This window comes from Rhinolophus sinicus, linkage group LG02 (assembly GCF_036562045.2).
Source record: "Rhinolophus sinicus isolate RSC01 linkage group LG02, ASM3656204v1, whole genome shotgun sequence".
Lineage (NCBI taxonomy): Eukaryota > Metazoa > Chordata > Mammalia > Chiroptera > Rhinolophidae > Rhinolophus > Rhinolophus sinicus.
This window is the reverse complement of record NC_133752.1, coordinates 2,466,308-2,493,146: the sequence shown is the minus strand read 5'-3', so window position 1 is coordinate 2,493,146 and position 26,839 is coordinate 2,466,308. Positions and strand designations below refer to the sequence as shown.

General features: G+C 54.5%; 1 protein-coding gene across 4 annotated transcripts; it reads left to right on the top strand.

The window, feature by feature from the left end:
• The first annotated feature begins 390 nt into the window (after window positions 1-390).
• TRMT44 (tRNA methyltransferase 44 homolog) lies at window positions 391-23,147 on the top strand. Of its 4 annotated transcripts, none has more exons than XM_019711492.2 (11): window positions 391-1,217; window positions 2,025-2,139; window positions 4,742-4,961; window positions 5,616-5,684; window positions 6,485-6,592; window positions 7,863-7,934; window positions 12,088-12,194; window positions 13,102-13,285; window positions 14,867-15,260; window positions 17,415-17,531; window positions 21,815-23,147. In XM_019711492.2, exons 1-11 carry the CDS (start codon window positions 629-631, stop codon window positions 22,147-22,149), a joined length of 2,310 nt encoding a protein of 769 aa, XP_019567051.2. In that variant the 5' UTR covers window positions 391-628; the 3' UTR covers window positions 22,150-23,147. The 4 variants fall into 4 exon arrangements, with proteins under 4 accessions (XP_019567051.2, XP_074176818.1, XP_074176828.1 ...); XM_074320717.1 differs by having other exon boundaries at window positions 1,078-1,217; window positions 4,771-4,961; XM_074320727.1 differs by lacking the exon at window positions 391-1,217 and adding an exon at window positions 1,659-1,808 and having other exon boundaries at window positions 4,771-4,961.
• Window positions 23,148-26,839: the final 3,692 nt, after the last annotated feature.

The window sequence follows — 26,839 nt, the reverse complement described above, 5'->3', positions numbered from 1 at the left end:
ACAGTGCTGGTGATGTTGGCCAAAACTGGCAGTGCCCACCGTTCCCCGTTCCTCTCGGGGACACGTAGGTGACAGTTGACGTCACCTGTCATAAGCAACGCCCAGGGCTGTGCCCACACAGGAACGCACCACTGTAACTCTGCCACGCGAGAAAGACACCAGAACGAACATGGAGGCGAGAGCGCTTGCACAGGAGGCGTAATCGTGAACGTTCACAAACGCGGGCTCCTGGACTTGGATCACCCATCAATACCGGAGACAATCAGCAGGCGGATGCAGGAATGCTCGTGAGTCTATAAACGCCCCACCTCCAAATTCTACAAAGCTCAGCTCGGTCACGTTACTCGGAGGAACCAACAGCCTGGAACCGAGCCCCAGAGAATACAGAGCAAAGGTGAAATTCCGCAACCAAAGGACGGAAGCGCAGGCTGCCCTTCCCCGCCCGCTCATTTCCGGCCCCGGCGCCCCGCCCCCAGCCGTCCGCGCCCCGCCCCCAGCCGTCCGCGCCCCGCCCCCAGCCGCCCGCGCCCCGCCCCCAGCGTCCGCGCCCCGCCCCCAGCCGTCCGCGCCCCGCGCCGCCCTGCGTCATCACGGCGCGCCGCTGCGGGGCTCTCGGCGCGGGCCGGCCATGGCGGAGGTGGGCAGGGCCGCTGTGCACGATCCCGGGGCGCTGCTCCCGGGCGGCTTCTGGGCGGCGGTGGCCGTGTGGCTGGAGAGGCCGCAGGTGGCCAACAAGCGGCTGTGTGGCGTCCGCCTGGACGGCCGGCGGAGGGCCGTACTGCCCCGGAGCGAGGCCCGCGGCCGCAGGTCGGGATGCGGGCCCGAGGACGGACCGGGCCCCGGTCAGCGTTCCCCCGAGGGAGGCCCGGGCCGCAGGCCGAGCGCGGGCCCCGAGCGGCCCCAGGGACGGCTCCAGCACGGGGCAGACAAGGAGAAAGCCGCCGCAGCGCCCGTGCTCGCGGGGCCCCCCGGACAGCCCGGCCAGGCCGGACTCGGCGAGGACGACTTCCCAGCCTCGGACCTGGATTCCCTCTGGGACGATTTCTCCCGCAGCCTTGTCCGCGACGATCAAGATGTGCTGGCCTTCCTTGCAGGCCCTGGGACGGGCTCGCAGCCAGAGGCTCAGCACGAGCTGGACGTGGTTCTCAGAACCGTCATCCCCAAGGGGAGCACGCATTGCCCGCTTTCTGCTCCGAAGAGAGAGATAGTCGTGCGAGGTAAGGAGTATTTCGGGTAGTGGGAGGTGTCAGGTAAACGCAGCCAGACGCTATTTAAAGTGGCAAAGGTGTAATAGGTTTCAGTCACGCACTGTTCCCTGCGGGAGAGGAGCGCAGCGTGACCTGGACTCCCGTTTGTGCAGCGGTGGCTGGGCCTTTTAAAGGGAGAATGAGCGAATGGTGTATATGGGGGCGGGGGGCCTCAGAGGGTGAAAAATTAAAAGGGAGAAAAGTGTCCACGTGAAACCCATCTGTGTTTACGGAAGTCAGATTCCTCCCCTCACGGAAGCCAGAAGAGGCCCCGTCTTCAGGTGTGGGCTGGAACAGTCAGTTCTTTTGGCAGCAGCCCTGAACTTTCTCAGTCACTTTAAGGTCGTCCTAGGGGTGTGGCCTTGATCTGTTGGAAACCACGTTAGTGTTTGTTCAAGTGTTTATGGACCAGTGTTGATGCCCAGTGGAGAAAGGTCTCAGAGGAGCCTGGCCTGACTTTGGTCAAGAAGAGAATCTTTAGCAGAGGACGCAGTTAGGTTAAGAAGTGCAGGGGTGGAGTCCCAGAGAGCAGTTTCCAGGCTTTGGACCTCTCGTGGAAAGGTGCTGGCTCGGGTAGTGGATGGCCATCAGCTGTAGCCAGTGAGCCATTAGTCACTGATATAACTGCCCTTTCAGTGTATGAGAACCAGCAGAGCAGGAGAGGGAGGGTCGTCCAGGAAACTAACGACCTGAGTCGTTTCTGTTTTTAATACTAACTCTGATGAGACACTGAACTAAGCAGCTTTAACTTGTCATCCCTGTGGTTTTTTTCGCCAGATGTCCTCAATGGAACTGTAACTTTTTTACCTTTGGAAGAAGATGACACAGGGAATTTAAAGGTTAAGATGAGCAATGTGTATCAAATTCAGCTCAGTCACATCAAAGAAGAATGGTAAGTAGAGTACTGATTCCTCTTTCAATGTGTTATGGTATCAGTTGATGATTTCTTTAGGCGACGGCATGGTTTTGGGCCACTGAAGAGCTTAAGGGACCCTGTCGGGCAGTCAGGATTTGTGGACGGTGCCTGGTAGTAGGTGTTGGCAGGACACGCCTTTGTTGTCGCTGGTGCCTGGCCTGCATCTCTGGTCACAGCCTGGCTGGAGGCTGGAGTCTCTGCTTTCCATGCAGCCTTGAGGCTTAGTATTATAGCACCTAGTTTTAGCCCTGAAATCAGATGAACTCAAATCCCTTTATCATGTTGCTGTTTCTCACAACTTGGTGATAGAGTAATTGTGAGCTTCCTTTTTGATTTCCTGCTGAGGCTCTGTTTCGTCTAGATGTAATGGGTATTTAGTAACGCTTAGCATTAAAGTAGCAGTTTAATGAACTCCCTTTGTCCCATATGGCGTTTGGGCCTATACAGAAAGTGTGAGATTTGGTTTAATTCTAGTAGGTATTTTTTAAATGAAAAAGTGCAAGGAAGGGTAAATTCACTCTTTACCCTTCTGCTGATGTTTTCCTGAAAGCCACATCCAGTCTGTACTTTCTAAAACAACCTTGGGGAATGTGTCTGTTTAAGCAGAATGTGCTTTGCACATGGTTTTGTGGAAGGCAGAGGGGTACAGTGGGAGGAGCTTGGTTTGAGGTCAGATAGACCTGGGTTTCCCCACTAGCAGTGTGACCTTGGGTACATAGTCTCCGTGGCCCTCAGTTGTCGCACTTGTGAAATGGGTTTAATAAGCCTCTGAGGGCACCGGGCAGGGCTTCATAGGGATCTGTTGCTTGATGGGAATTCTTAGGGGATACCAAGGTGATGCCTCTTGAGAATTATCAAGAGGTTGCCCAAGGGACTTTGTCCCAAGGCCCTTTTCTCTCAGCGTGCTCCTTTCTGAAAGTGGGGAGTGAGAGCAGGCCCCGTGTTCACCTGTGCGGTCACTTGGCTGGGTGCTGACGCCAAGCTGTTAGGTGCTCAGGTACGTGCGTGGCGCTGCTCGCAGCCAGGCCTGGCCGTAGCGGCGCTCAGTGCACTGATGACAGCGAGCACATTCCCGGCGCTTTGATGAGTTACTGACGGCAGAGCTGGCAGCCCCCCGTCTTTCCAGGTTGGCGTTTCCTATCGTTGCCCCACTGGGCAGCTGTCACTCACATTCCTGTGAGCGCTGGTCATACTTTGGGGAGCACACATGAATTAAATGGGCATTTGATGGGCTGCCATCTCAGCAGTGTTTGTTATGTACCCACCATGTGCTCAGCCTTGGGGGACAGCGGTGAGCAAGTCTTGTGGGGGACACACGTGAACATACTCTCTAGTACCAGGTAGTGCTAAGTACCGTGCCGAGAAAGAAAAGGTGAAACGGTCTCTGTTCCCATTGCCCCTCGTTAGCAAAGGTGGTGTTGTGCCAGCGTATGTAGAGTGGGCGGGGAAGGCCTCCCAGATGGGGACATCCAAAGACAGGCCTGAGTGGATAAGGGAGTAGGTGTGGGGACCTCTGTGGACACCTGGAGAAAGCGTGAGGCCCAGGAAGAGCAGGGGAGAGGCCCACCGAAGTACATCAGCCCCAGCAAGAGCTTCTGAGGGGAAGGGATGGGGAAGGTGAGCATCCAGCGGTCCCGCCCAGGCCCTTCCTGCATTGTGACCTCCCTCGGTGTGTCGCTCCTGCAGAATCAGTGCTGTCACTTTTGGGAGTGAGTTGTGTTCCTCTGGTGCACGTGGTGATAAGAAGTCTGACAGTCATAGCTGTCGCCACCCCGACAGGCCCCTTTTCCTCGTCCCCTGTGTCTTTCTCCAGCTCTGCCTCTCTCTCCTGCAGCCGCCTGTGTTTCTGCTTGTGTAGGGCCCCCCCTGAACACCTCCTCCTTTTTGTTTCCCCACAAACGATGCGCTCTCCCCTCACTGTGCTGCCCGAATTGCAGCCTCAGAGAGGGTATTGTCGTGATCTGGGCCCACTGGGCCCCCCGGGTCATGAGCACCTGCCGTGGGTCAGGTGCTGCTGGGAGCTGGGATGCAGAGCGAACGGCGCAGGCAGGAGCCACAGCTCACCACGTCTGGTGGCAGAAGGTACAGGAGCCCAGGGAACCGCACACTGCGCGGGGACTGCGTGTGGGTCCTTAGCTTCGTGACTGAGCACTCGTCTTTCCGTCCAGTAAATGATCGGTGAACCAGCAAACTCACATTTGAGTTGCACATGTGAAAATGCATGAAGAAGAGGAATGTTAGGAAAATCCATAGGCCTTTAGCACCTGGCCAGTTAGTGCGTCTGAAGTAGCCGGTAGTTTTAGTTGGTCATTTTAGTTCCTCCTTCTGCTGGGCTTCATAGGGTGCGTGATGCTTTCTTAACAGTGTTTGCAAGAGAAGAGGAATTCTTCCTGCTTTTTAAATGTGTTTTTCTCTGTTAGGTGAAAATTCTGTAACGAGTTCAGCTTGTTTTGTGTTTTGGGTAAACTTTTGTGATTGTAGCGGTCTTCTCTCTTGGTTTGGTAAGTAGATAAGTGTGTGATTTAAAAATAAGAATTAAAACCAGCTCTGCTCATTCATGTTTTTCTTATTTTTAAAGGTTCATATCTGTTTTAATTTTCTGTCCAGAAAGATGGCATTCAGATGGAATTGTTTACCCCAAAGTCACGTGGCTTGCAGGCGAGCTGCTGGCCAAGCTGGCCAGGTGGTCTGTGGAGAGCAGGCAGAGCGCGTTTAAAAGCACCCTGTCCCTCATTTCCATTGTGAAGTACAGCAAGGCCTATCAGGCGCTGAAACAGAAGTACAAGGACATGGTCAAGGTAATTCTGGGGGCAGCATCTGTGACCGCCCCATATAAATGAGGTCACGTGACCAAACTGTGCCAGGTTAAATGGTTTCTCCTGTATGCCCTCTAGTTTTCTACATATGCCGGCATTAAGTCAATGTACCCACTTCAGGTCACTCGTGGCTGTGCTGCTGTGTGACATACTTAGAGATACAAACCACAAAAACGTTGGCAGGTGTGTTATGGAAAAGCATTTATTTATTTTTGCATAATACTAATTATTTTTCAAGAGAAAAATGAAATATTTAAAATAATTGAACATTAAATTAGTTGCTAAATTACCATAATGCTTTGGTATGAACTTAAAGATATTTTAAAATATATGAAAAATTAAAGTACGATGTGCTGTGCGGTCGCCTCATCTAAGTACCTATATACACGGTCTTTGTGATAAAATCTTGCCTTGGACTGTTGCTTTCGACGTGTCCTGTTACACAGATAGGAAAAAAGTCTGTGCAGATCTTACTGTAAGAGACCGAATTCCTGCCTTTAGAACGAGCTTTTTTTTTTTTTTTTTTTAATTTTATTACATTATTAGTCCAGCTTGACTTATGCCTTCCAGAGATACTTATTGTGAAACCGGGGCAGATGGGAGAACAACTTTCACACGCTCTTCAAAACTTTGTAGGTGTGGCCCGAGGTGACTGACCCTGAGAAGTTTGTATATGAAGATGTGGCGATTGCTGCCTACCTGCTGGTAAGAGCGTGCCATCGGAGCTCCGTGGGGTGGGGGCAGGTGGCTTTGGTGATGCCGCTGGGAGTGGGCGCCACCTGTCAGGGCCATGACTCAGGTGTGTGTGCCTCTGTTTGCCACAGTTGGTTCCACACGTGATGGCTTTTAACTTCGCAGGGTACCCTCGCATGAATGTTGAACAAGGGTGAATTGTGAAACTTGACGAGGGATTCAAGCTGAACTGTCCTTTCATCACTCATGGTCGGCATGGAGATGCTTGCTGGTCTGGGGAACCCCCCCGATGGCAGCCATCTGACGCTCACACGCCCTCCAACCCTGCACACGGGGTTTCTAGCCGTGGCTCTTTCCTTAGCGAGCTCGCTAGACCACCTCCATTTGGATGTGCCCTTTAACTTGGCAGTCTTGATTTTCTGATCTATAAAATGTTTAGATTAGGTATTTTTCAATTTCCTTTCAACTGTAATTCTCTTAGTCCTTTTTTTAAGACATAGCATTATTTTGTTTTGATTATCAATGTATACAAAACTTGAAGAATACAGAGAAAGCAGGAGGAAACTTACAATAGTATTTAAAGCTCTTGCCCAGAGATGACCACTTTAATGTGGCATCTTGATGGAAGGAGAAAGTGCGGCTGCCCTGTGCAGCATCAGACAAGAGCCGTGGGCCACTTGCAGCCGCCCTCTGCTCACCTGCGCGGAGGCCCGTTCTGAGAGTGCACAGTGTAGTCCCATGTGGGCTTGTGTCTGGAGAATTCTGGGCTAGAGTGAATTACAAACTGACTTTGTTTTCTTCTATTCACTTAGGTTTTATGGGAAGACGAGCGAGCCGAGCAGGGAGTGACAGCTAAGCAGTCCTTTGTGGACTTAGGGTGCGGAAATGGCCTCCTGGTGCACGTGCTGAGCAGTGAGGGGGTAAAGCAGGGCTCACGGCCCCTTCTCGTACCTTTCCTAGAGTGTCTGCAAGGCTAGCGCGGGGTTCGCTGAGCCCTTTTTCCACTGGGACAATCTGGGTTCGGAGTCAGCCTGGCTGTCGGAATAGTGACTGGTTGTAGACTTGCTTTGCAGAACAGTCTGCTTGTAAAACGAGGGAAAGAGCAGTCTCATTAGACTGAAAGGGCTTCTCAGGGACATGCCAGGAGCACCTATAAAATGACAGGCTTCAAACAGCACGTATGTCAAATCTTTTTGGAAAACCCACCGTTTGAAGGCACTAGAGGAGAATAAACAATAAGGTACAGTGTGCCCTCGAGAAGCTTAAGTTCTAGTTCAGAGGGCAGTCACGTGCACACATCCCACAGCACAAAACTGATACCATTTTCTGGATCGGTGACGTGAAGGCAGCATGAGCTGAGAGCAGTGCAGTCAGGGCGGGGTGGCGGCGCCCGGCCCGCAGCTTCCCGCTGTCGTCCCAGCCTTCCCAGAGAACCCAGTGTGTTGGCACGGTTCCCTCGTCATCTGGCCGAGCGAACTGGGGCTCAGCAGCTTCACACTCGAGGGTGATAGCTGGGATTTGAAGCCCAGTGCTGCCCCAAGGCTGGTTCTCTTCCGACTGTGGCATTCTGTCTGTTTCACAGATGTACTTGTCCTCATGGGGAGCTTGGAGTGGGCTTGTCCCAGCGCCCTTTTTGAATTGCTTCATAAAAGAATGGGTTTGTAACACTTGTAAACAGGTGTGGCTTAGCACATCAGGTGGTGACATGGAAGCTGGTAGGTGGAGACCGTGATGGAGCGAGGTTATTGTGAAAGAAATACGGTTCCCTGTGAGAGCTAACAAGGTGGTCGTGGTGTCCTGGGGGAGAAGCCACCTAGTGGGAGAGGCTTGTCTCGTGAGCTGGGAGAGGAGCTGTGCCTGAGATCGGAACCTGACAGCCGAGGGAGCCAGCTCCCTTTCCAGGCACGTTTCCTGGGGCTCCAGCCATGGAGACGTTCCCACACCTGGACTCCGTTTCCCTTCGTGAAGACTTGTGGCTGTCAGAGGGCGGGGCAGGTCTTGTCTGGGCCTTGCGAGTGGGGAGCACAGAGCGTGTCTGTCTGAAGTGGCTGAGAGCTGTTCTGGTGCCCTCCGTCAGTGCTAAGGGCGTCTGTACTTTCCACTGCTGGAGGTACCTGCAGAGTTTAATTGGTTCTTGCTAATGTATTATGATGCACTGAACTTAACCTTCGATTTCTGAAATTATTTCAGCACCCAGGCAGAGGGATCGATATCCGAAGAAGGAAAATCTGGGACATGTATGGGCCACAGACTCGCCTAGAGGTACTGGCTTTGTCCATTCACTTGGTCCCTGCATGGTTATCCCCTGGTGACAGTTGTTTCAACGAGTGTGTCTCTGTGTAGGCCGATCAGAAATGCTAACATAACAATTCACGTAATCTGACATTTAGCGAAAGGATGAACCTTCAGGCTCTTCAAAGCCTTCCTGTTAAATGGAAAGAGGGGGGCTGAGCTCTGCAGCCGGAGGAGCCGTCCTCCTGTGGGCCGGCCGCGGGCCTGCCGTGGGTGGTGGGCACCTTCTGTGGGTGCTCGGTGCTGCCTTGGGGCAGAGGGCAAGTTGGTGAGGAGGCGAGTGAAGGAGGGTGGGGCTGGGCCGCAGGCGTGCCGACGCCGTGCAGTTGGGCCTGGCGAGCTCCTGAGACGCACAGCACATTCGTTCTGATCCTGGTCTCAGCCCAGGACTGTGCACCCAGGCCCCTCCAGCCTCGGTTCAGAGCAGCCTGTCCTGGTGGCCATCAGAGAGGAATGTGTCCCTAAGGGAGGAAGTGATCGGTCACCTCAGCGGCACTCCCACAGCAGGTGTGGTGTCAAGTGTTTACAGGCTGGTCTCTAGTCGAGGCCTCCAAGCCAGGCAGGGTCTCAGCAGTGCGGCCCTGTACTCAGCTCTGGGGCGCCCTTTCCACTGCCAGTGTCTCAAGACCCTAGTCCTGGACTAAATGCCCAGGGTGGCTGGGCCACTGGTTCTCATCCGCCAGGGGGCAGGATGCTGACCTCAGAAATGAAGAGATGCTTACTTTTCACGATGGACACTGTCAGGAATGCAGCCGGGTGCCACATAATGGCATTTCTGGGAACGATAGACCATGTGTGCGACCTTGCTCCATACGATCATAATGGGACTGAAAAGTGCCTGTCACCCAGTGACGTAGCTTTGGTAATGTCACAGCACAAAGCATCCTTCACATGTTTGTGGGGACACTGGAGTAGACAAACCCACTGTGCTGCCAGTTGTCGAAAGTGTAGCAGTACAGTTACGTGCAGTGCGTAACACCTCATCATGTAAATGGCATGCTACTGGCGTGCGGATTTACTACATGATACTTTTTGTCATTGTCTGCGAGTGTGCTGTCTACTTGCAAAAAGTTTGCTGTAGAACAGTATGCTGTTTACGCCGGCAGCGGCCACGTGCATTTCATATTTACTGCGTCTCTTAGTATATGTGCTGCTGAAGCGAGCACTTTACTGCGTCTCTTGATCGCGTGTTTTGTGCTTGATGTCATCTCATGTTGTTTCATACGGTAACATGCTGTACAGGCGGGTAGCCAGGAGCCGCAGGCAGTACCGCAAGGCCTAGGTGAGTGGTAGGCTGGACCTCCTGGGTGCGTGCGTCACTCCGTGATGTTCACACAACAGCAAAATCCGAAATCGCCTAACGATGCACTTCTCAGAACTTTTCCCGTTGTTAAACGATGCCTGACTGTGGGGGCAGAGCCCCAGAAAGTAGTTTCCAGGCTCTCGGCCTCACATAGACAGGTGCTGGCTCAGGGAGTAAATGGCCATCAACTGTGATTGCATGGCCATCAGCTGTGGCTAGTTGGCCGTCAGCTGTAACCAGTGAGCCATTGGCCACTAATATAACTGCCATGGCTACGCTAGCAGAAAAAAATGGGGGGCTAGCAAGAAGATGGCGGCTGGGCTGGCCAGCGCGGATTGCAGTTAGAATGGCTGGTTGCGGACAGTGTGGATCCAGCCTCCAGTGAGAGTATAGTGCCGCCAGCGAGAATATACTAGTATGACTCCCCTACCTATGGCTCCGTGGGTGTTCCTTTTTGGCCTCACTATGTCCTGCGTTCTCTTGTGGGGAACGGGAGCAGAGACCCCGCATGACACCCCCGCACGACACTGACTGTACAAAAGTAGCGACAGGAGCATAACAAACCCCAGAAACTCATCAGCCAGCTTCAGGTCTCTTCCTTTATCTCACCACCCCCTCCGTTAGCCCCACTGTTATTCTGAAACAGATCTCGGGCATATCATTTCATCTGTAAATGGAAAATAAACTTTTTGACACTATTTTTGTATTCTCTCTGTTTCACTTGCTTTTAAAGTTGAGAAGTATGTTGCAAATTTTTTTTCTTTTTTCAAATTGAAGGGAAGTTCATCGCAGCGGCCTGACATCTCTTTGTTTCCTTTTTTTTTTTCATTCTGTATTGCTGTTTTATGCTTCAAGGATTTGCATTCGCTTACGCAGTCATGCATTGTAATAAAACATTTTTAAGCTCTCCGGTCTGAAGAATGTCGGGAAGCAGACGATGTCCAGGGGAGACTGCAGTAGCACACAGACCATATATTCTTACACAGTTAAGGGAAGGGCTCTAATTTAGGCACGAGGTTGATGAGCAGAGCTACAGGAGGGACGTGATTGTTTTCAAAATCCCCTGTGTCCACAGTTGAAAAAAACAAAAGAATGTCTTTGGGAAGAGGTTCAGGCAGTACTTGAATAAGCCCTGTGTTCCAGTGGTGACCCCAGGTGAGCTGGCAGAAGGAGTGGAAGGTTCTAGTCCTGTGTTTGAGGTCCCCTGTGGCCTGCCTCAGGCTCCTCTGAGATCGTGTGCCGTGGAGTTCGTGTTCTAGTCTTGTTATTGTGTCTCATTACACCTGGACCTTCTATCTCAGAGCTTGGAGATTCTGCTTATTCTACTGTTAAATGTGAGGTGAGGCCTGGCCGCCTTCTGTGACGCCTCCTGCTTTAGAAGAACGGCCTGAAACTAGCGCGGTGGTTGTGTGGTGCCTTGGAAACGAGGCCCTTCCATGAATGGGCAAGCTGGACGTTCAGAGGCCACGCGTGGGGTACAGCATCGTCCTTCCTTTCAAAAACCTCATTTGATTATAAGTAAGAAACTGTTAAGAAAAGACACCTGTTTTTAGTAACAGTAGTGTGGGGATCACAGAGTGTCTTAATTGTGGAGCTGTTTATGGAATAGGAATAGTCAGTTTGCTGTACTCAGAATGTCATTTAAAACTTTTCCTAAACAAGTGGGGTTTTGTTGTCCGTCGTGCTGTTGGCGAGATAACTGTAAATGTTACGGGATTGCTGAGTATAAGTGATGTTTGTATTAATGCAGGCCATTTAAAGAGACAAGTAGGCAAATTTAAATCTAGAATGAGTGGGAATAAAGAATAAATATCAAAGTTTGTTTTTCCTGCTTTTAAATTATGGGTATACCTGTTGAGCAATACTATTTTCAACATTTCAATGTATGTGTGACTAAAAGCACATATGCTTATTTAAGAAGCAGAAAGATTGTAGAATTTAAATTCTATTTTTATTAAGGTCATGTCTGCAAGATGCTCTTATATTGCAGTTTTGTTAGTCTTCCCGTTTCTTTTGATCAATGAGTAACACGTCTGCCTACTTCCTTGGGGGGTTCATCAACTTTAAAGTTAAGAGGACTCTGAGTAATTATGTAGTGTCTGCTCTCTTGCCAGTTTTGACTGATAGAGTCACTGTTGAGACTGTTGATTTCGGTACTAGTTAACGATTCAGCAGGAAGGAGAGAGTGTTTCAAGTTCCCAAATCACAAAAGCAAGCTGTTTCAAGGTTAATTTCAGAAGTTTTCAGAGTGGTTAACATGCCGATTCAGTGGATTTTCACAAAAGATAGTAATAGCAAAGAATTATTCATGCCTGCATGTGTGGATTCCTCATGTGTTTATCTTTTAATAGATAAAGATGGAAGGACGTCTGAGGTTGTGTAGGTGCATTATATTATACACTTAAGTCAACTTGAGCCCTAGCTGCTTTCCACTTACCCACTCTTAAGGCCGTTTCTTCTTCCTGTATTCTGCTGAAGATGAAACTGGTCACGTGTCCCCTCTTTCCTGCAGCGCCTTTTTATGGTTTTGTAATGAAGCACAGTTTTGATTATCAAAAGGAAATTAGCACTCAGAAAAGCATTTCCCTAGTGATGACTCTAGAAGTTGCTCATATTTCCTGCCCTTGGGGGCAGCCACGTTCACTTCCTCACTCCTAGTGCCGGCTTCAGCATTGACACAGGAAGCCCACAGGGGCTAAGAACCTGCGGGGAGCATGGCGAGCTCCTGCAGGCCCTCTGCCTGCCCACTCGGGCTGCTGCCTCAGCAGCTCTGCATTTATTTCCGAAACGTTTAGTCTCGTTTTTGTGTTTTTCTTTTAGGAAGGTGCAATCACACCAAACGATAGCACCCTTTTCCCTGACGTTGATTGGTTAATCGGTAACCATTCCGATGAACTAACACCATGGATACCTGTCATTGCAGCCAGGTAGGTAGACAAGTTGGCAGGTGTCTGGGGTGTTGGGTGACTAAACCTCGCTGCCCCAAACAGGAGCCACCAGCTGCATGTGGCAGTCAAGCACTTGAAATGCAGCTGTTTCAAAGTGTGGAAATGACATGTTGAATGTATTGGGTTAAATTGAAAAGAAATTCCACCTGTTTTGCTATTTAAAGTATGGGTACTAGAAAACCTAAAGTTGCATGCGTGGTTTCCGTCAGACTTCTGTCGGACTGTGCTGATGGAAACTGATTACTTCTACAGTACTTACGTCCAGTGTTGAAAGGTGTGTCATTTTTTTGGAAGTTTGTTTTGATAAAGGAGAGTTTGTCTTCAAAGGGCACATCTGTCAACATAAAGATGCTTTTTGCAGTATTTGTTTCGCAGATAACATCACACCTTTGTCGGATGTGGCTTATGCTTTTGTATCAGGAGACCATCACGGCGCACGTTACCTTGCTGCCCTGAAATATTTTGTTTGCTGGTCTCCTTCATCCAGGTTCTTGTGAGCTAGCTGTTCTAGCTCTCAAGGAATTAGGGAGGTCAGGGAGAAAATCTTAGTCTTCGTGAGGCCGACCTCTGAAATTTCTGATTCACGGCTGGAATCTCAGTGCAATTCAGAAAGCTTTAGATTACGGTTGACGAGTAACTGCAATGGAAAATACTTTCTATAAAAGTAATGAGATTCATATTTTATTGGAAAGATAATACTGTGCTCCATTGTTTCTAGAAATTAAATTGGGGAAGCTGTACTTCATTTTTTTATATTAAAACGAGCCAGCAGCAGACGTTTGTATGTTCCCCTGCTAACACGAGTGCCACGTGGCTTTCTGCTGAATTTTCTTCACTGACTGGATTCACGACTTCTGCCTCCTATGCTTGTTGATTGTGTTTGAAGGTCTTCCTACAACTGCCGTTTCTTTGTCCTTCCCTGCTGCTTCTTCGACTTTGTTGGGAGATACCACCGGAGGCAGAGTGAGAAGACGCAGTACCGCGGGTACCTGGATTTCATCGCAGAGGTGGGAGCGACCTGCGGCTTCCACGTGGAAGAGGACTGCCTGAGAATCCCCTCCACCAAGCGAGTGCGTCCCGGCCACCTCGCGTGTTCTCCGTGGGCGACGTGCTGCCATTGAGATAGAAGGCTGAGGGCCTGGCCCAGAACCATAAATGGCCCTGATGTTTGAAAGTATGAATGTTCCAGAAGGGCCCTATCCCAATTTCAACATCTCAGTCGTCGGTGGGGCTCAGGGGGCTTTTCTCTGTACGGTTGCCTCTTTTGGGGACGTTCTGACACTTCCTTCTCCAGGCAGCTCTGGAGGAACCCTCAGCCAGTCTTCATTTCCTTTCCAGAAACTGGGACTGGCCCCACGGGGTCTCCCCGAGGTAGTGTCAGCTTGGCCTGTGTAGAGATTCTTGACCCTCGTGTTGTCTGCTGCTGAACGCGCTAATAATTGGCTGAAATGAAAGGTCGTTTCAGAAGTTCAGAACGATTTCAAATTTTATTAAAAGCCTCATTGATTTAGATTGATCTGCAATGTAATTGGTCTGGGTCCTAGTTGACGCTTGCACCCTCCGGGACTCCGCCAGGTGGGGAGGGCAGATGTCCCCGTGGTGGGCGCTCACCGGCTGTCGGGGTTCGGCCCCCCTGTTGGCTTCAGGGGCCTCTTGGCTGTCCGCGCCGTCACAGCTCAGGAAATGGGCGTAAGACGCGGCGTCAGAGCCTTCCTGTCCTCTAAATGCCCTCGATTCGGGCAAGTCGTGGTCCTCTGAGGCTGCAGTTGGTTTTCAGAAACTGCTGAAGTTTGGGTTGCGTAGGTGGGTGTGAGGACCCCACAGTTTGGTTTGTGCAGTTGTCTTTCCACTGGTGTTTGTAGAAGCCACAGATGACCCTTTACCTCCCCCAGCCTTGGTTTCCTTGTAACTGGATGATTTGGGGTCAAATGCAAGAGTACGTGTCCACACACAGCACCGGACTTTGTGCAGGTATTCTCGTCCTCACACAGAGAAGCTAAGTCACCTGCCTGAGGTCACGTGTGTCGCCGGTGGCAGAGCTGGAGCGTAGTAAGGGGCAGCTCTGATGCGACCAGATTCACCTTCTTTCACTGCCTGTCTGGCTTTGTAGTTGGTGTCCCGGGAGGACGTGCAGAGGTACTATGCTCACGGCGGCGTCACGGGACAGGCCCTGTTCTGGAGAGTGGCCTCTGTGTGCACGTCTGAGGGAGGAGAGAGTGGTGCGGGCCGCACATGCCCACTGGCTGACTGCCCTGCTAGGTACTCACGCCTCCCCTTGCTCTGGCAGGGCTGACAGAGACGTCTCATTCTTTCGTAGCCCCCTCTTAGGGTGACCCTCAGGGTCTGCGTGGGGCAGAGGTGGGGGCAAGTGAGGGCTGACAGAGCAAAGTGTCTAGAACAGGGTGGCTGGCACACTCAGCCAAGTGGACCTGGGTTTGTGCATGTTTGTTCGCTCCCCACAGAAGTCTTAGCGATGCGTGTTTCCATGGCTTTGCATTGTTTACTGTTAAGTCTTTGATCTTGGAGTTGGTTTTTAAAACAAGGCTTTCTTTCGTGGCAGATAGCTAACACTTCTGTGCAACGTGTACTCCAGGGAGTTTCATGGGGGCATTCAAATACTATAGGAGCCTGACTGCTCTTTTCCAATGCAGGTTTGTCTCATTGGGAAATCGAGAACGTACCCCCCTGCTGGAGAAGCCTCCATGGATGTGCAGAGAACGCAGTACATCCACCGGCGGCGGGGCTGCCCTGGGAGCCCGCCCGGCCGGGCGCCTGCCCCTCCTGCCCCCGGAGCCGCCGCCAGCAGCGCGGACCGCCCCGACGGGTGCCCTGACGGCCATGGAGCCCCGGACGTCCAGGCTGAAGGACTATGGCTGCCTGGGTTTCGCCCTCGAGAAAAAGCCGAGCGCGTAAGGAATTGTGCCGCCCTCCCTCGGCACTTTGTTGACCAGGTGGTGCTACAAGTGGCAGATTTGTTGTTGGGTGGAAAGCAGTTAAACCCGAGAAGTTCTCCCGGCGGGCGTTTGAAGGCCTGGAACCGAGGAGGTAACCGTCTGCGTCACCGGAGCACTTGCTGGGTTTCAGGCAGCGACTCGGTCTCCCTCGTAACCAGCTTAAAACTGTGTGGCCGCTTTTAATTAAATATATTTCAAAGAGACAGGGGTAACAGGCTATTGCAAGCTCATTCTTACGTTTCCTTCCGTGTCCTGTGGACATGCGGGACATCGGCTGCCTCCAGGCAGGAGACTGAGAGCAGGGTGCTACCACCGGGTCCTTAACCATGACACGTTCAGGTCTCGGTCTACAGCTACTCAGCTTCAGTCTAGAAAGTGAAATCCCCAAAATGCCAAATCAGACAGGAGAGCAGGGAGGATATTGTGTGTGATTGGTCACATAGGCCGGACAATGTGCTGAAACAGTGGCCGTCAAGGCCGCAAGGAGTGGAAGTGTGAGTCTTGGTGCTTTTTCTAAAACTGCCGGGCGTGTTGGAGTCCCAGGCTGTGGGGCAGACGCGTGTCCTTCCTGCTCCTTTCCCAGCCGCCAGGGGGCGCTGTGGAGCTGACTGCTTGGGCCGAGCCAGAGCCTTGCCTCTGAGACTGGGTCACTGGAGGAAACTGGGGACAGGGTCTGCGCCTGGCTGCTCTGTGTGTGGCACGGGCCAGAGAGGCCGTAGTTGTGGGTCCTCCTTCGCCCTCAGACTGGTCTTCCTCAGGCGTGGGTGTTGGCATCCTTGTTTGTCGTCATTTCTCCCTCTACCTCTGTCCTTGTGACGTGGCAGCACCACCGAGTGTGTCCCCCTTCTCCAGGAATCAGCCGACCCTGTTAGCAGCTGATCAGGGGAGCTTCTGGGGACCCGCTGTCAGCCCTGGCTCAGGTGCTGAGCAATTGCCGACAGTCCCGAGGTGCCATGGGGTGTTCCGTGGGGGCTACCCCACTTTCTAGGTGTGCTCTGCTGAAGCGGGGCCAGACCAGAGCGGAAGGCCAGCTGCGGGGGGCTTCTACGTGGCCTCAGAGCATGGAGCCCATAGCAGGCAGGCAGGCGAGGCCAGAGGCCAGAGACCTTCGGGTGAATCTGAAAATGTGGAGCATGTCCTGTCATGTCCAGGACGGCCCTTTTCTGTGCTGGGGCCTTTGGGAATGGTCCAGCACAGGGATGCCAGTCTGTGCCTCGGGTGGGACACCCTTTTAGTGAGCAAAGCCTGGCTCTTTTCCTCGGCTCATAGGTAGATGGGGGGGACTCTGATGATCATTTCTCAGGCCTGCCCCCCCATTGGAGATACCTGGGAGCTGGGGCGCTGTCCTCCCCAGGTTGGTCTCTGTTGGTCCGAGACTGGTTGGAGGCGCTCCAGCTGCCCCCTCTCCCCCCATCTGGGAGAAGCTCCGCTGAGGTGGTGGGCCCTTTGCCTCTCAGCCACCTGCCCTCACCCATGGGCACTTGTCCTCTTTGGTCACTGGAATTAGTGACCCCTACCCAGCCTGCCCTCAGGCATGGGACCCTCCATGTTTCTGGGACCTCATGACATATGAGTGGACCTGTCCTTAGGACCTAACTGATCGCAGGCCTGGGGTCTGCCCTCTGCAAGGCATGGCTTCGGGGACACTGGGAGGAGGTGGTCCCTGCTCCAGCGAGGGGGAGAGGCGCACACAGACCACAGGATGAGGGACAGAAGCAGGGCATGAGTCAGCGTCACGGGGCTCATGGGGCCAGAACCTGGGAGGGTGGGCAGGGCTTTGTGGGCCAGTGTAACTTTTCCTTACATTTCCTGGGTCCTCAGAACGGGTTTAAGGAAGCTGAGAGGCAAACCTGGAAGGCCGACTGGACTCTGACAGGTGGAATTATAGCAGCCGGTACACACAGCTGCCTGTACTGTGGTCTCCAGGCCTGGGCCGCACAGTGCCGACCCTTTGAATCTGGGAGGCTCGCAGGCAGGAGGGGTGGGGCGGCCTGTGGGGAGGACAGGGATGCAGGGCCTGGCAGGTGGGGAGCTGGGGGAGCCCAGGTGGTGATGGCTGCCCACCTGGTTCCGGCTGTTGTGAGGTGTGCGCTAGGTTACTGGACCTTTACATTAAATGTTGGTGTTCCCTCCTGCTGGCGTACATACGGGGTGTGAATTTATAGAACTGGAATTGTTCTTGTGCCTATTCAATAAGTTTGTAATAGCCATTTTGTTGTTTGGGGGAAAACCCCATTTTCCACAGAGAGCCTTTCCTTGTCTGAAGTCGCAGGTAAGCTGGACAGGGAGACCCTGCAGAGGCTGAAGCGGGAGTGTGGCGGTCTGCAGACGCTGCTGAAAAACAACCATCAGGTGTTTGAAGGTAAGTGGATTACGCCTTTCAGGATGCTTGTTTCTCACCCAGGTGGAAACGCGCTCCCTGTGCCGCCCTCGCTCACCTTCCTTGCACCTGCCTCCACAGCTTCTGCGGCACTGACCCTCTCCGTCCCTCCCGCCTGGCTTGCCCGCTTATGTTTCTGTGGGGCCGTCACTCACCACGCGCTGTGCCCACTCCCCCAGGGTCCCTGCTTCCTCCCCACCTGGTGTCCCGGCCTCTCTGATGGGAGCCCAAGTGTCGTCTCCTCCACGAAACCACCTTCCCATCTGCCCCTGCCCAACCCTGCCTCTGCGCCCCCAGATCCCACATGTGCTTCTGTCACACGTCTTCCTGTCCCTGTCACATCCCCACCCCAGCTAGACCAAGAGTTCCCTGTGGGCGGGGCCGGTGTACAGCCCCCCCACACACACTGTGGTGCTCAGCAGGGGGGTGAGTGAATGGCCTGGGGGGCGGGAAGGGGCACACACACCTGACCCTCCTCACGGCGAGGGGTAGGGGAAGCCATTGGGTCCCCCAGTCTCCGGCCCATGAGGTGCCATCTGTGGGCAGGGCTCTCCCTGAGCACACTGAGATGACAGCCTCTCTGTCCCTGTCCCCAGGATATGGCACACCAGGTGGTGGGTCCAGCACAGCAGGACAGGTGCCTTGGTCAGGATCTGTGTAGGGAAGGTGGCTGGGCACCTTTCCAGAGGGGAGGGAAGCCAGCCTGGAGGCGCAGAATTGCAGTCTGCACCGAGGGGATGTGCCGGCCCAGCCCAAGGGGTGCGTGTACACACTGGGCCCTAGGGCCTTGTCTGGGGATGTGGGCAGCTCCCTGAGCCCCAGGGTTGGGGCTGAACCCCCCCTCCTTCATGTTCTTGCTGAGTAGGGTGGTAGGGAAGGAGGCCTCAACTGGGCAACATGGCTGATGGAGGCGTGTCTGTCCACTCCCTTAGGCTGTAAACTTCCTAAGGTGTTGAGTGCTGCCACCGTTTCTTCCCTGCCCCCATGTGTGCACGGGAGAGCTGGGTGTGCACATGAGAGCTGGGTGTGCACGCCTATACCCCCCCCATGTGTGCACGGGAGAGCTGGGTGTGCACACCTGTACTCCCCCCCATGTGTGCACGGGAGAGCTGGGTGTGCACGCCTGCACTGCCCCCCCATGTGTGCATGGGAGAGCTGGGTGTGCACGCCTGTACTCCCCCCATGTGTGCACGGGAGAGCTGGGTGTGCACGCCTGCACTGCCCCCCCATGTGTGCACGGGAGAGCTGGGTGTGCACGCCTGTACTCCCCCCATGTGTGCACGGGAGAGCTGGGTGTGCACGCCTGTACTCCCCCCCATGTGTGCACGGGAGAGCTGGGTGTGCACGCCTGCACTGCCCCCCCATGTGTGCACGGGAGAGCTGGGTGTGCACGCCTGTACTCCCCCCCATGTGTGCACGGGAGAGCTGGGTGTGCACGCCTGCACTGCCCCCCCATGTGTGCACGGGAGAGCTGGGTGTGCACGCCTGTACTCCCCCCCATGTGTGCACGGGAGAGCTGGGTGTGCACGCCTGCAGTGTGTTTGGATGGCGTGGTTGCCCATGTTGAGCTAAGCTTTGTTTTCACATGAACTTGATTTCACTTGGATAAATGCTGCTGCTCCGAGGGAGGTAAACTTTGTAAACGGAACCAGAGTCTCCATGTTTGGGGTGGTTGCAGGAGGGCAGGCCCCCCGGGGGCTGGAGGACCGCCTTCTGGAACTGAAGGCTCCTGCTCCCGCTGAGCTGGCACAGCCGTCGGGGGTCCGCTCTGCGTCCAGAGCCCAGTGGGTGGAAAGAGTCATGCAGCCGGAGGGCCGCTCTTCTTTTGTTTTTTCCCAACACGTTTTTCCGGTTGGTTTCATGAAATAGTATCTTTTTTCCATTATAAATATGCATGTGTGTGACTGCTTTTCTGTGCAGTTCACATGGGGGGGACACTTTTATTTTTGGAAACACTTCTGAGTAGGAGGCGTGGGGATTGAGCTCCAAGTAAACAGTCTGCTCCCAGTCATGCAAAAACTATGCACTGAAGCTGGGCCTTATCTGTGAGGGTTCTTTGTAAAGGAACGTGGACGGTCTCCAGTATTGTTGAGGGCGCGCTCGGTGAGGACGTCCGCGCTCTGAGTGGTCAGTTGCTATGCTCACGGCCTTGAAGATGGGGACGCAGCTCAGAGAGGTTGGTGACATGCCCGAGGTGTCCCTCGAGGGGAGGGGCTGGGCAGGCCACTAGGTCGAGACGGAGCAGACCAGTGCTTCCAAGCATGCAGCACCATCCCGGTCCAAACCGATTTTCTGGAAGGTTCTTCAGCCCCTCAGGACACTGGTTAAAGTGATGTCTGTTGTCAGAAACAGTGGAGGAGGTGGACGGCAGGTTTCGTGTGCTGTTCAGGCCTGTCGGTGGCACACATGAGGGAGAAAACACTCAGAAATGCCGGGTGGGAAATGAACTTTGGTAGAGCATCTGTTGCTGTGATTCCATCTTACAATCAGCAACGCATTTCTGCACAGGCAGAGTCTGTGGGTGGTCGGTCTGGCTTGTGAGCTGGCTGGAGGGTGCCTGGTACGGGCCTGCCCGGGATGGGAGCTGGCTGTTAGGCCTTCCTTTTGGGCCTGGCACGTGCCTGAGAGCTGCCCTGTGTCCTGTGGGTGTGGGGCACCGTGTCGGCTTCCTGGCCAGCCTCAGGGCTCCCTGCCTCAGCTCTAGCGTCACCACTCTGTCATTAGCGCCCACTCCCAGGCCTTAGAAATCCTGGCTCCCTTTTCCTTGACCCGGCAGGTACTGCTGCAAAGGTGAGGCCAGGTGTAGCCTTAACTGCCTGTGGAGTTAAGCTGCCTCTGCCAGCCAACCTCTCCTGATAGGAGGGGACCGGGCATGACCTCTGTGGGCCGGGCTCCATGCCCAGCTTTGGCCCCTGTGACCTCCCCCAGATTTCTCATGAGCCCATCCAGGCCATCAGGGGCCCCTCGCCTTTTTGGGGTGCACACCTGGGAGCCTTACCTCTGAGGCGCCTTCTCCCCACAGCTGGGGCGTGGCATTCCATGCCCGCCGGGAGGTGCTGCCATGGGAGCATCCGGTGGGCACAGTGAGGTTCCTTGACTCGCTTTCAGGCGGAGAATGAATGCTGAGCGGCAGCGTGGGGGGGTGGGGGGACAGTGCAGGAGCCAGCTCAGGGGAGACAGCCCGGCGAGGAGGCGCCTCTTGCTCCCGTGAGGATGAATCCCCGCATTGTGGCCTCATAGTGGGGCGACTCTGCGGCTCCCTTCTCTGCTTCCAGGAGAAAGCAATAAACGTCAGTCTGCAGGAGCGGGCACCGTCGCGAGCGGACCTGAGAGCGGAGTGGCGATTTCAGTCACATGCCCAGTCTTAGGGGTCGCACAGCCAGGCTGCCTCAATGAGTCTCCTGTGTTTTTCCCGAGACTTTCCAAAGGCTCCGGGCGGGTTTACAGCTTCCAGGCAAAACCGGGATGGGCTTGGTTGCTTTGGCTCCGTTTCACGTGGAGTTGTTGGCTCTCGGAAGGAAACAGCCAGGCGTGAGCTGCGGGGGTGTCAGCCGAGGTGGAGCGATGGCTCGGCAGCTCAGAGCGGCCTGGTCAGCTGCCAGGCCACAGCCCCCACCCCGGCCCTCTGGGGTCCTACAGCCGCACAGGTCCCTCCCACCATGCTCCCCCAGCACCACGGTGGACCCTCACCCTCATTTATATTTTGGGGGCTCTGGCCGTGGGGGTCCCCACCGCCTGCTCCCCCATCTTTGCCTGCCTAGAAGGGACGTGTCCCCCGCATATTCGTTTTCTCTTTGTGACATGGAGATGTCCTAAGAACCAGGGCCACCGTGCAGACAGCGTCTAGCCTCCCTGAATCAGGACCCCATTAGGGCTCTCACCCCTCGCCCCAGGTCCTCAGCCTGGTTTCCCGTAAGCCCGACCCCCGTGCTGCCACAGCCACTGTCCCGTGGCCACAACTTTGATGTTGCCGCCGGAACCTGGGCTGCAGTCACAGGGCTCTTCGCCCTTTCCCGGGGGCCGGCACACCCCTGCGGACTCCCAGCCCGTGGTGCCGGCCTCAGCCCTTCCACATTCCCCTGCTGGCCGCGTGCCTCCATCACCACGGCCACTGCTTGAGACCTCAGCACCCTGTCGCCCTGGGCAGCGGCTGGCTGGGACTGGCGGGGACTCTGGGCTCGTGTCGGTGCAGCCCGCAGATCCTGGGGACCTAAGGGACTTGCAGGCTGACTTCCTGGCTGTCTTTCTCTCTGTCCCAAATGCAGTTCTGAATGGGACCGTTCACATTCGCGACTGGAGGGAAGAGAAGTGTCAGAAGGGAAAGCACCCGGAGGCCAAGCGCACACTGCTCTCAGGGACTTTCAAAACCCGTCTCTGCTGGTTCTTCACTCACCACCCTGACGGCTGTGCCCTGCCGTCACACTGCTGCCCGTTTGCCCACGGGCCTGAGGAGCTGCGCCCACCAAGAAGAAAACGCAGATCCTGTGAGCTGCCTCCGCCATGCGAGGGGCCGGCGGAGAGACAGGCCCCAGCCCCACAGGGCTGCATGGTTTCTGAGACCTCTCCCTTGTCCTCCCCTCCGCCTTCCATGGGGACATAACCGTGGTACAGGAACAGGAGAAGCTCGTACCCACCGCCATCTGCATGCTTAGTCTGTTAAAGGAGCAAACTCTTAAATGTGTTCAGCTTCTTTTTGTCAGTGTGACAGTTCGTAAACATCCTGCAGCTCAGACGGAGGAAGCACAGCCATGCCTGCGACAGCTCCCGGCACCAGACCCAGCTGCCCGGGCTCAGCCCCCTCTTTCCCGCCCTCCTCCACTGGACCTTCCCACTGGTGCTGGTCATTCTTTTGATTCCAGGGAAGAGAAACTCCTGATGTGTTTCTATTTGCAATGATTGTTTCAGCTTTTCACAAAAGTCTGCTCCAGATGGATTCTGTTGTGCCCCTTGATTTTCCGTGGGACGTCTCCTGGCGCCCTTTCCGTGGGACGGGTGGCCGCGGGTCATTTGTGAGGGACGAGAAGAAGCTCATTCCTTTCTCTGTGTCTCACTGGGCCTTGGAGGTCCAGGTCCCGTTGTTTCTTGGCCCCAGCACCACCCTGCCTCCCACCCAAAGGTCATTGCCACCTTGGGCAGCGCAGCACACGTGTGGGGGTGACGGCCAAGAGATTGCGTACACCGTGGCCTGGCAGGGGCCTGTACCAAGGATGCACCAGGCACAGCTCTGAGCCTTAGTGTCACGTGTGGATGATGGGGTCTCACCAGCTCACAGGTGGTTGTGAGGGACCAAGCTAAGCAGTGTTTCCTGCAGCCCTGAGGACGCCACTCCATTTTCTGCTGGCCTCCATTGTGTCTGAGAGGAAGTGAACCATGATTCTTACTGTGGCGCCCAGTATGCAGGGCACGCTTTCTCTGGCTGTTTTTAAGAATTTTTTTTTCATTTGTAGTTTTCAGCAGTTTTGTATAATGTGCATAAGGTGTGATTTTCTTTTAACTTGTTGGGGTTTGCTGAACTTTGTAAATCCCTAGGTTACTGTTTTTGATCCAATTTTGAAAAAAAATCAGCCAGTATTCCGTAAATATTTCTTTTCTCCTCCATTCTGTCTCTTCTCCGAAAACTCCAATTGTATGTGTGTTAGATCACTTGACACCATCCTACAGGTCACTGAGGTTCTTTTTTAAATCTTTTTTCTCAGTTTGAATGATTTCTACTTGTCTCTAAGTTCATTAGCCCTTCAATTACATCGAATCTGCTGTTAATACTATTCAGTGATACATAGTTTTACATTTCAGATACACAGTTTTTATTTCTAGGGTTTCTGCTGCTTATTTTTGTCACAAGTGATTTCTTCTGAAATTCTCCATCCCTTCAGCCATTATCCATCAGGTTTAAAGTCCTTTTCTGCTAGTTCAACATTTGGGTCATCTATGAGTTTGTTTCCACTGACTGTTTTTTCTTTTGACTGATCACATTTTCCTGTTTCTTCATATGGTTATTGTTTCCTGGAAATTGTGGGTGGTATGTGTAGCTCCTGAATTCTGTTGTCTTTGTATGAAGAGTGCTGAATTCTGTGTGGTGCACCTTTAAATATCAGTGAGTCCCTTTCGCTTGGTGGAGGCATCGTTAAGGCAGATCTAGTTCTGTTTTGCCCTTATTCCGATTCTTTATTTCATGTCCTTGCACTCCTGGGACAGGTCTTTCCAAGGTGGCCTTCCTGGGGTTTCATGGGTCACCAGGGTTCTCCCCAGCCCCCTAACTTGGCAGGACTTGAATTCCAGGCTGTGTCCCATGTGGCGTGTGGTGGCTGCACATTCTGCTCTGGTTACTTCTGGCTCTTGTCCTGGCCCCTTTGGACTCACAGACCTCACCTGTGCAATTCAGGAGTCAGCTGCCAAAACACCTGAAAATTGAGGGGGACATCCGGGGGAGGAGGGGCCCGCAGGGGGGCACTCCAAAGTCTGCGTATAAACTTCCCTGAAATCCTTGGCTGCAGTGATGAAATGTCCCAGGTCTGCACTGTCCAGGATGGGAGCTGCTGGTCACTAGCCACTTAATGTGGCTGCTGCCACTGGGGAACGGAAGTTTTCATTTTCTGTACTTGAGATTTAAGTAGCCACATATGGCTAGTGGCTCACACGTTGGACAGAGTGCACCAGACCTTAGCTGCTCAGTGTGGTTTTAGTCTCGCCTGGTTGTTTGTTAGAAATCTGAATCTCAGGGCCCATCCCAGGCCTGCTGACCGATCAGAGGCCCGAGGTGGGACCCAGCAGCTGTTTTGACTTGCTCTGCGGGTGGTATATGTGGAGACTGAGTTTGAGGGATGCTGCCGCCTGCACTTTGTACCTCCGAGCCTTTTCATACGCTCTTTCCTCTGGAAAATGCTCCTTCCTCTTCTCTGCTTGGCAAGTTGCGTTTCTTCCAAGTTCAGATAAAGGCAGCTCTCTGCAGAGCCTCTCACCCACGGCTCCTTTGCCCAAGTGTTAGGATGGCACAGGACCAGGCCTGCGGATCTGCCCCAAGGGAATGAGCCCAAAGCCACAGACTCACTGTACGGGAACCTGAGCAAGAGGTGGCGAGTTTGTGGGGGAGGCCGTGCAGGGCCGTGGACCCGCCAGCCAGGAGAGAGAATGCTGCCTGCAGGAGACCTCTGCTGCCTGTCCTGCCCTGTGCAGTGTGGCTCACGGGCTGATTTCCAGGGTGCAGGGCCAGGCGGTGCTCCTGCAGGCTTGGCTTCCGAGCCTGTAGGCGATGGATGGAGACTCCCAAGACTGCCTTTGTGACCCTTGAGAGGCAGCTGGGTGGTGGGTGGGCTGAGGTCGTGGGGTCAGATGGAGCTGGGTGGGACAGGGGCAGGAAGCTCAGGTGCCCTCAGTTGTAGGCTGTCACCTTTCATCCTCAGCCTCCAGAGGTGTCCTCACTGTTACTTTATACTGTTGAGAAACCAGACACACAGAGATTGAGACACTTGCCAGGGGCCGTACGGAGAATGACAGCACCAGAGCCAGAACCCAGGGCCGTCTGGCTCAAGTGTGCACGGGACACGGGGTAAGAAAGGGCGTTCCCTGCTCTTGCAGGTACTTTATAAGGACACAGGGCCAGTGACATCCAGGGCCTCCCCAAGACCCGGAGCCACGGGGTAGCACAAAGCTCCAGGTGGGCCGGGCACTGCCAGGAGTACCCCGAGGGCAGAAATCTTTCCAATAGCAGGGGTGCAGCGGAATGCCTGCGAAACCCTCAGTGCCCCAGACGACACTGACCAGTTCGTTTCTTCACCAGCCTGTGTAACCATCAGGACTGACGCCACTAAAACAGCAGAGCCCTCCTCCCTGCCCAGGTGGGTGGGCGGCCGTGTAGCCGCTCAGAGCCAGCCACTCCACTTCAGTGCCGACCTAACCTGAGTTAACCTCTGCTCCTTGGGTGCCTGGGGTCCCCTCTGCCCAAGGGAAGCAGGCCCAGTGCTGTGTGTGCACTTCCTCCGCAATCTCACCTCACAGTGTCCGCCCTACCCACAGGCTGCCAGGAGCTCCAGCAGGGAGCCGTTTCTTGGCAGGAATAAACAGCTCCAGCTCCAGCTCCAGCTCAGCTCGCTCCAAATGAGAGCGCTGCCTGGTTAGCCAGGCGGCTCGTCCTCCGTGCAGGCTCACCAAGGGCCTTCCTGCAGCTGGGGCTTGGGGGCCTCGTCAGCGGAGCCTCCAGAGATGGCCTAGCTGGCCAGAGGGGCTGCCCCCTCAGAGCCCGCCTGGCCCACAGCCTGCAGGGCTGGACGGCCTGTGACCACACCAGCTTGCCAGGCCTGGCCAGAGCCTGCGGTGGGGCTGGCAAACCCTTCACACTGCCCACCTCCCCCATCACTGACCCCCCAGAGCCGGCACAGAGCCTGTTTTCTCAGGCGCACTGCCTCCTGGGGGACCCAGTGCCAGTGTCCACCACACCCCTTGTCCACGTGCCCAGGGCAGAACTGTAAGCCCCTGACCCGGGCCAGGTCCAGCCATTCTCCACAGGAGTTTGAACTAAGGGACGAGTCTGCTTGGGTGGACTGGTCATGGGACCCGGCTCATGGGCAGTGACTTGTTCTGCACTCTCCAGAGAGAACAGGCCCAACCTGAGAGGAGGGCTTTGTTCTGGATGGTTCCTGAACTCCCGACACATCCCTGCCTGTGGGTTCTGTGACAGCTTTATCCCCCCAACCCCCTTCCCTCCCTTTATTTTTTGGCTGAAGCTAGAATTGGTTTCCATTACTTGACATCCGAAGAGTTTATCCGAGGGGTGTGTGAGGACCCCTGCCCACTCCGCCCGGAACCTGGAGGCAGGGTGGTCCAGTTTACAGAAAAGTCCAGGCTTCAGGGGCCCGGGAGTGAGCCAGAGTGTCCAGTTTATACGGGCTCCTTCGCTGCACCGAGCCCCCCACGGTCCCCGATTATGATTCCACCAGGAGGCGGAGCCCTAAGCTCCACGCCCTCACAAGGTGGGGTGCGGACTTGCACCTCAGCCTCTAGTTCAGGTATCTGCTGTGTGGTCTGTGGGGCTGTGAGAGGCAGGACGGTGACAAGCAGCTGGGGGCTGGGCAGGTGGGTGAGGAGCTGCTGGCCCTGTGTGGCTGCAGGTTATTGGGCCAGTGGAGCCAACAGGAGCCCTGAGCCCCCTCCAAAGTGACTCCCCATGGAGGGACCTGAAGGTCGTCCAAGTGACCTCTGCCTGCAGGCAGATGCTCGGGAAGCCCCAGTGGGTCTGGATGGAAAGGAAGCCTGTCCCTGAACCCCTCACGATCGTGCAGTGCGGCTGACCCTGA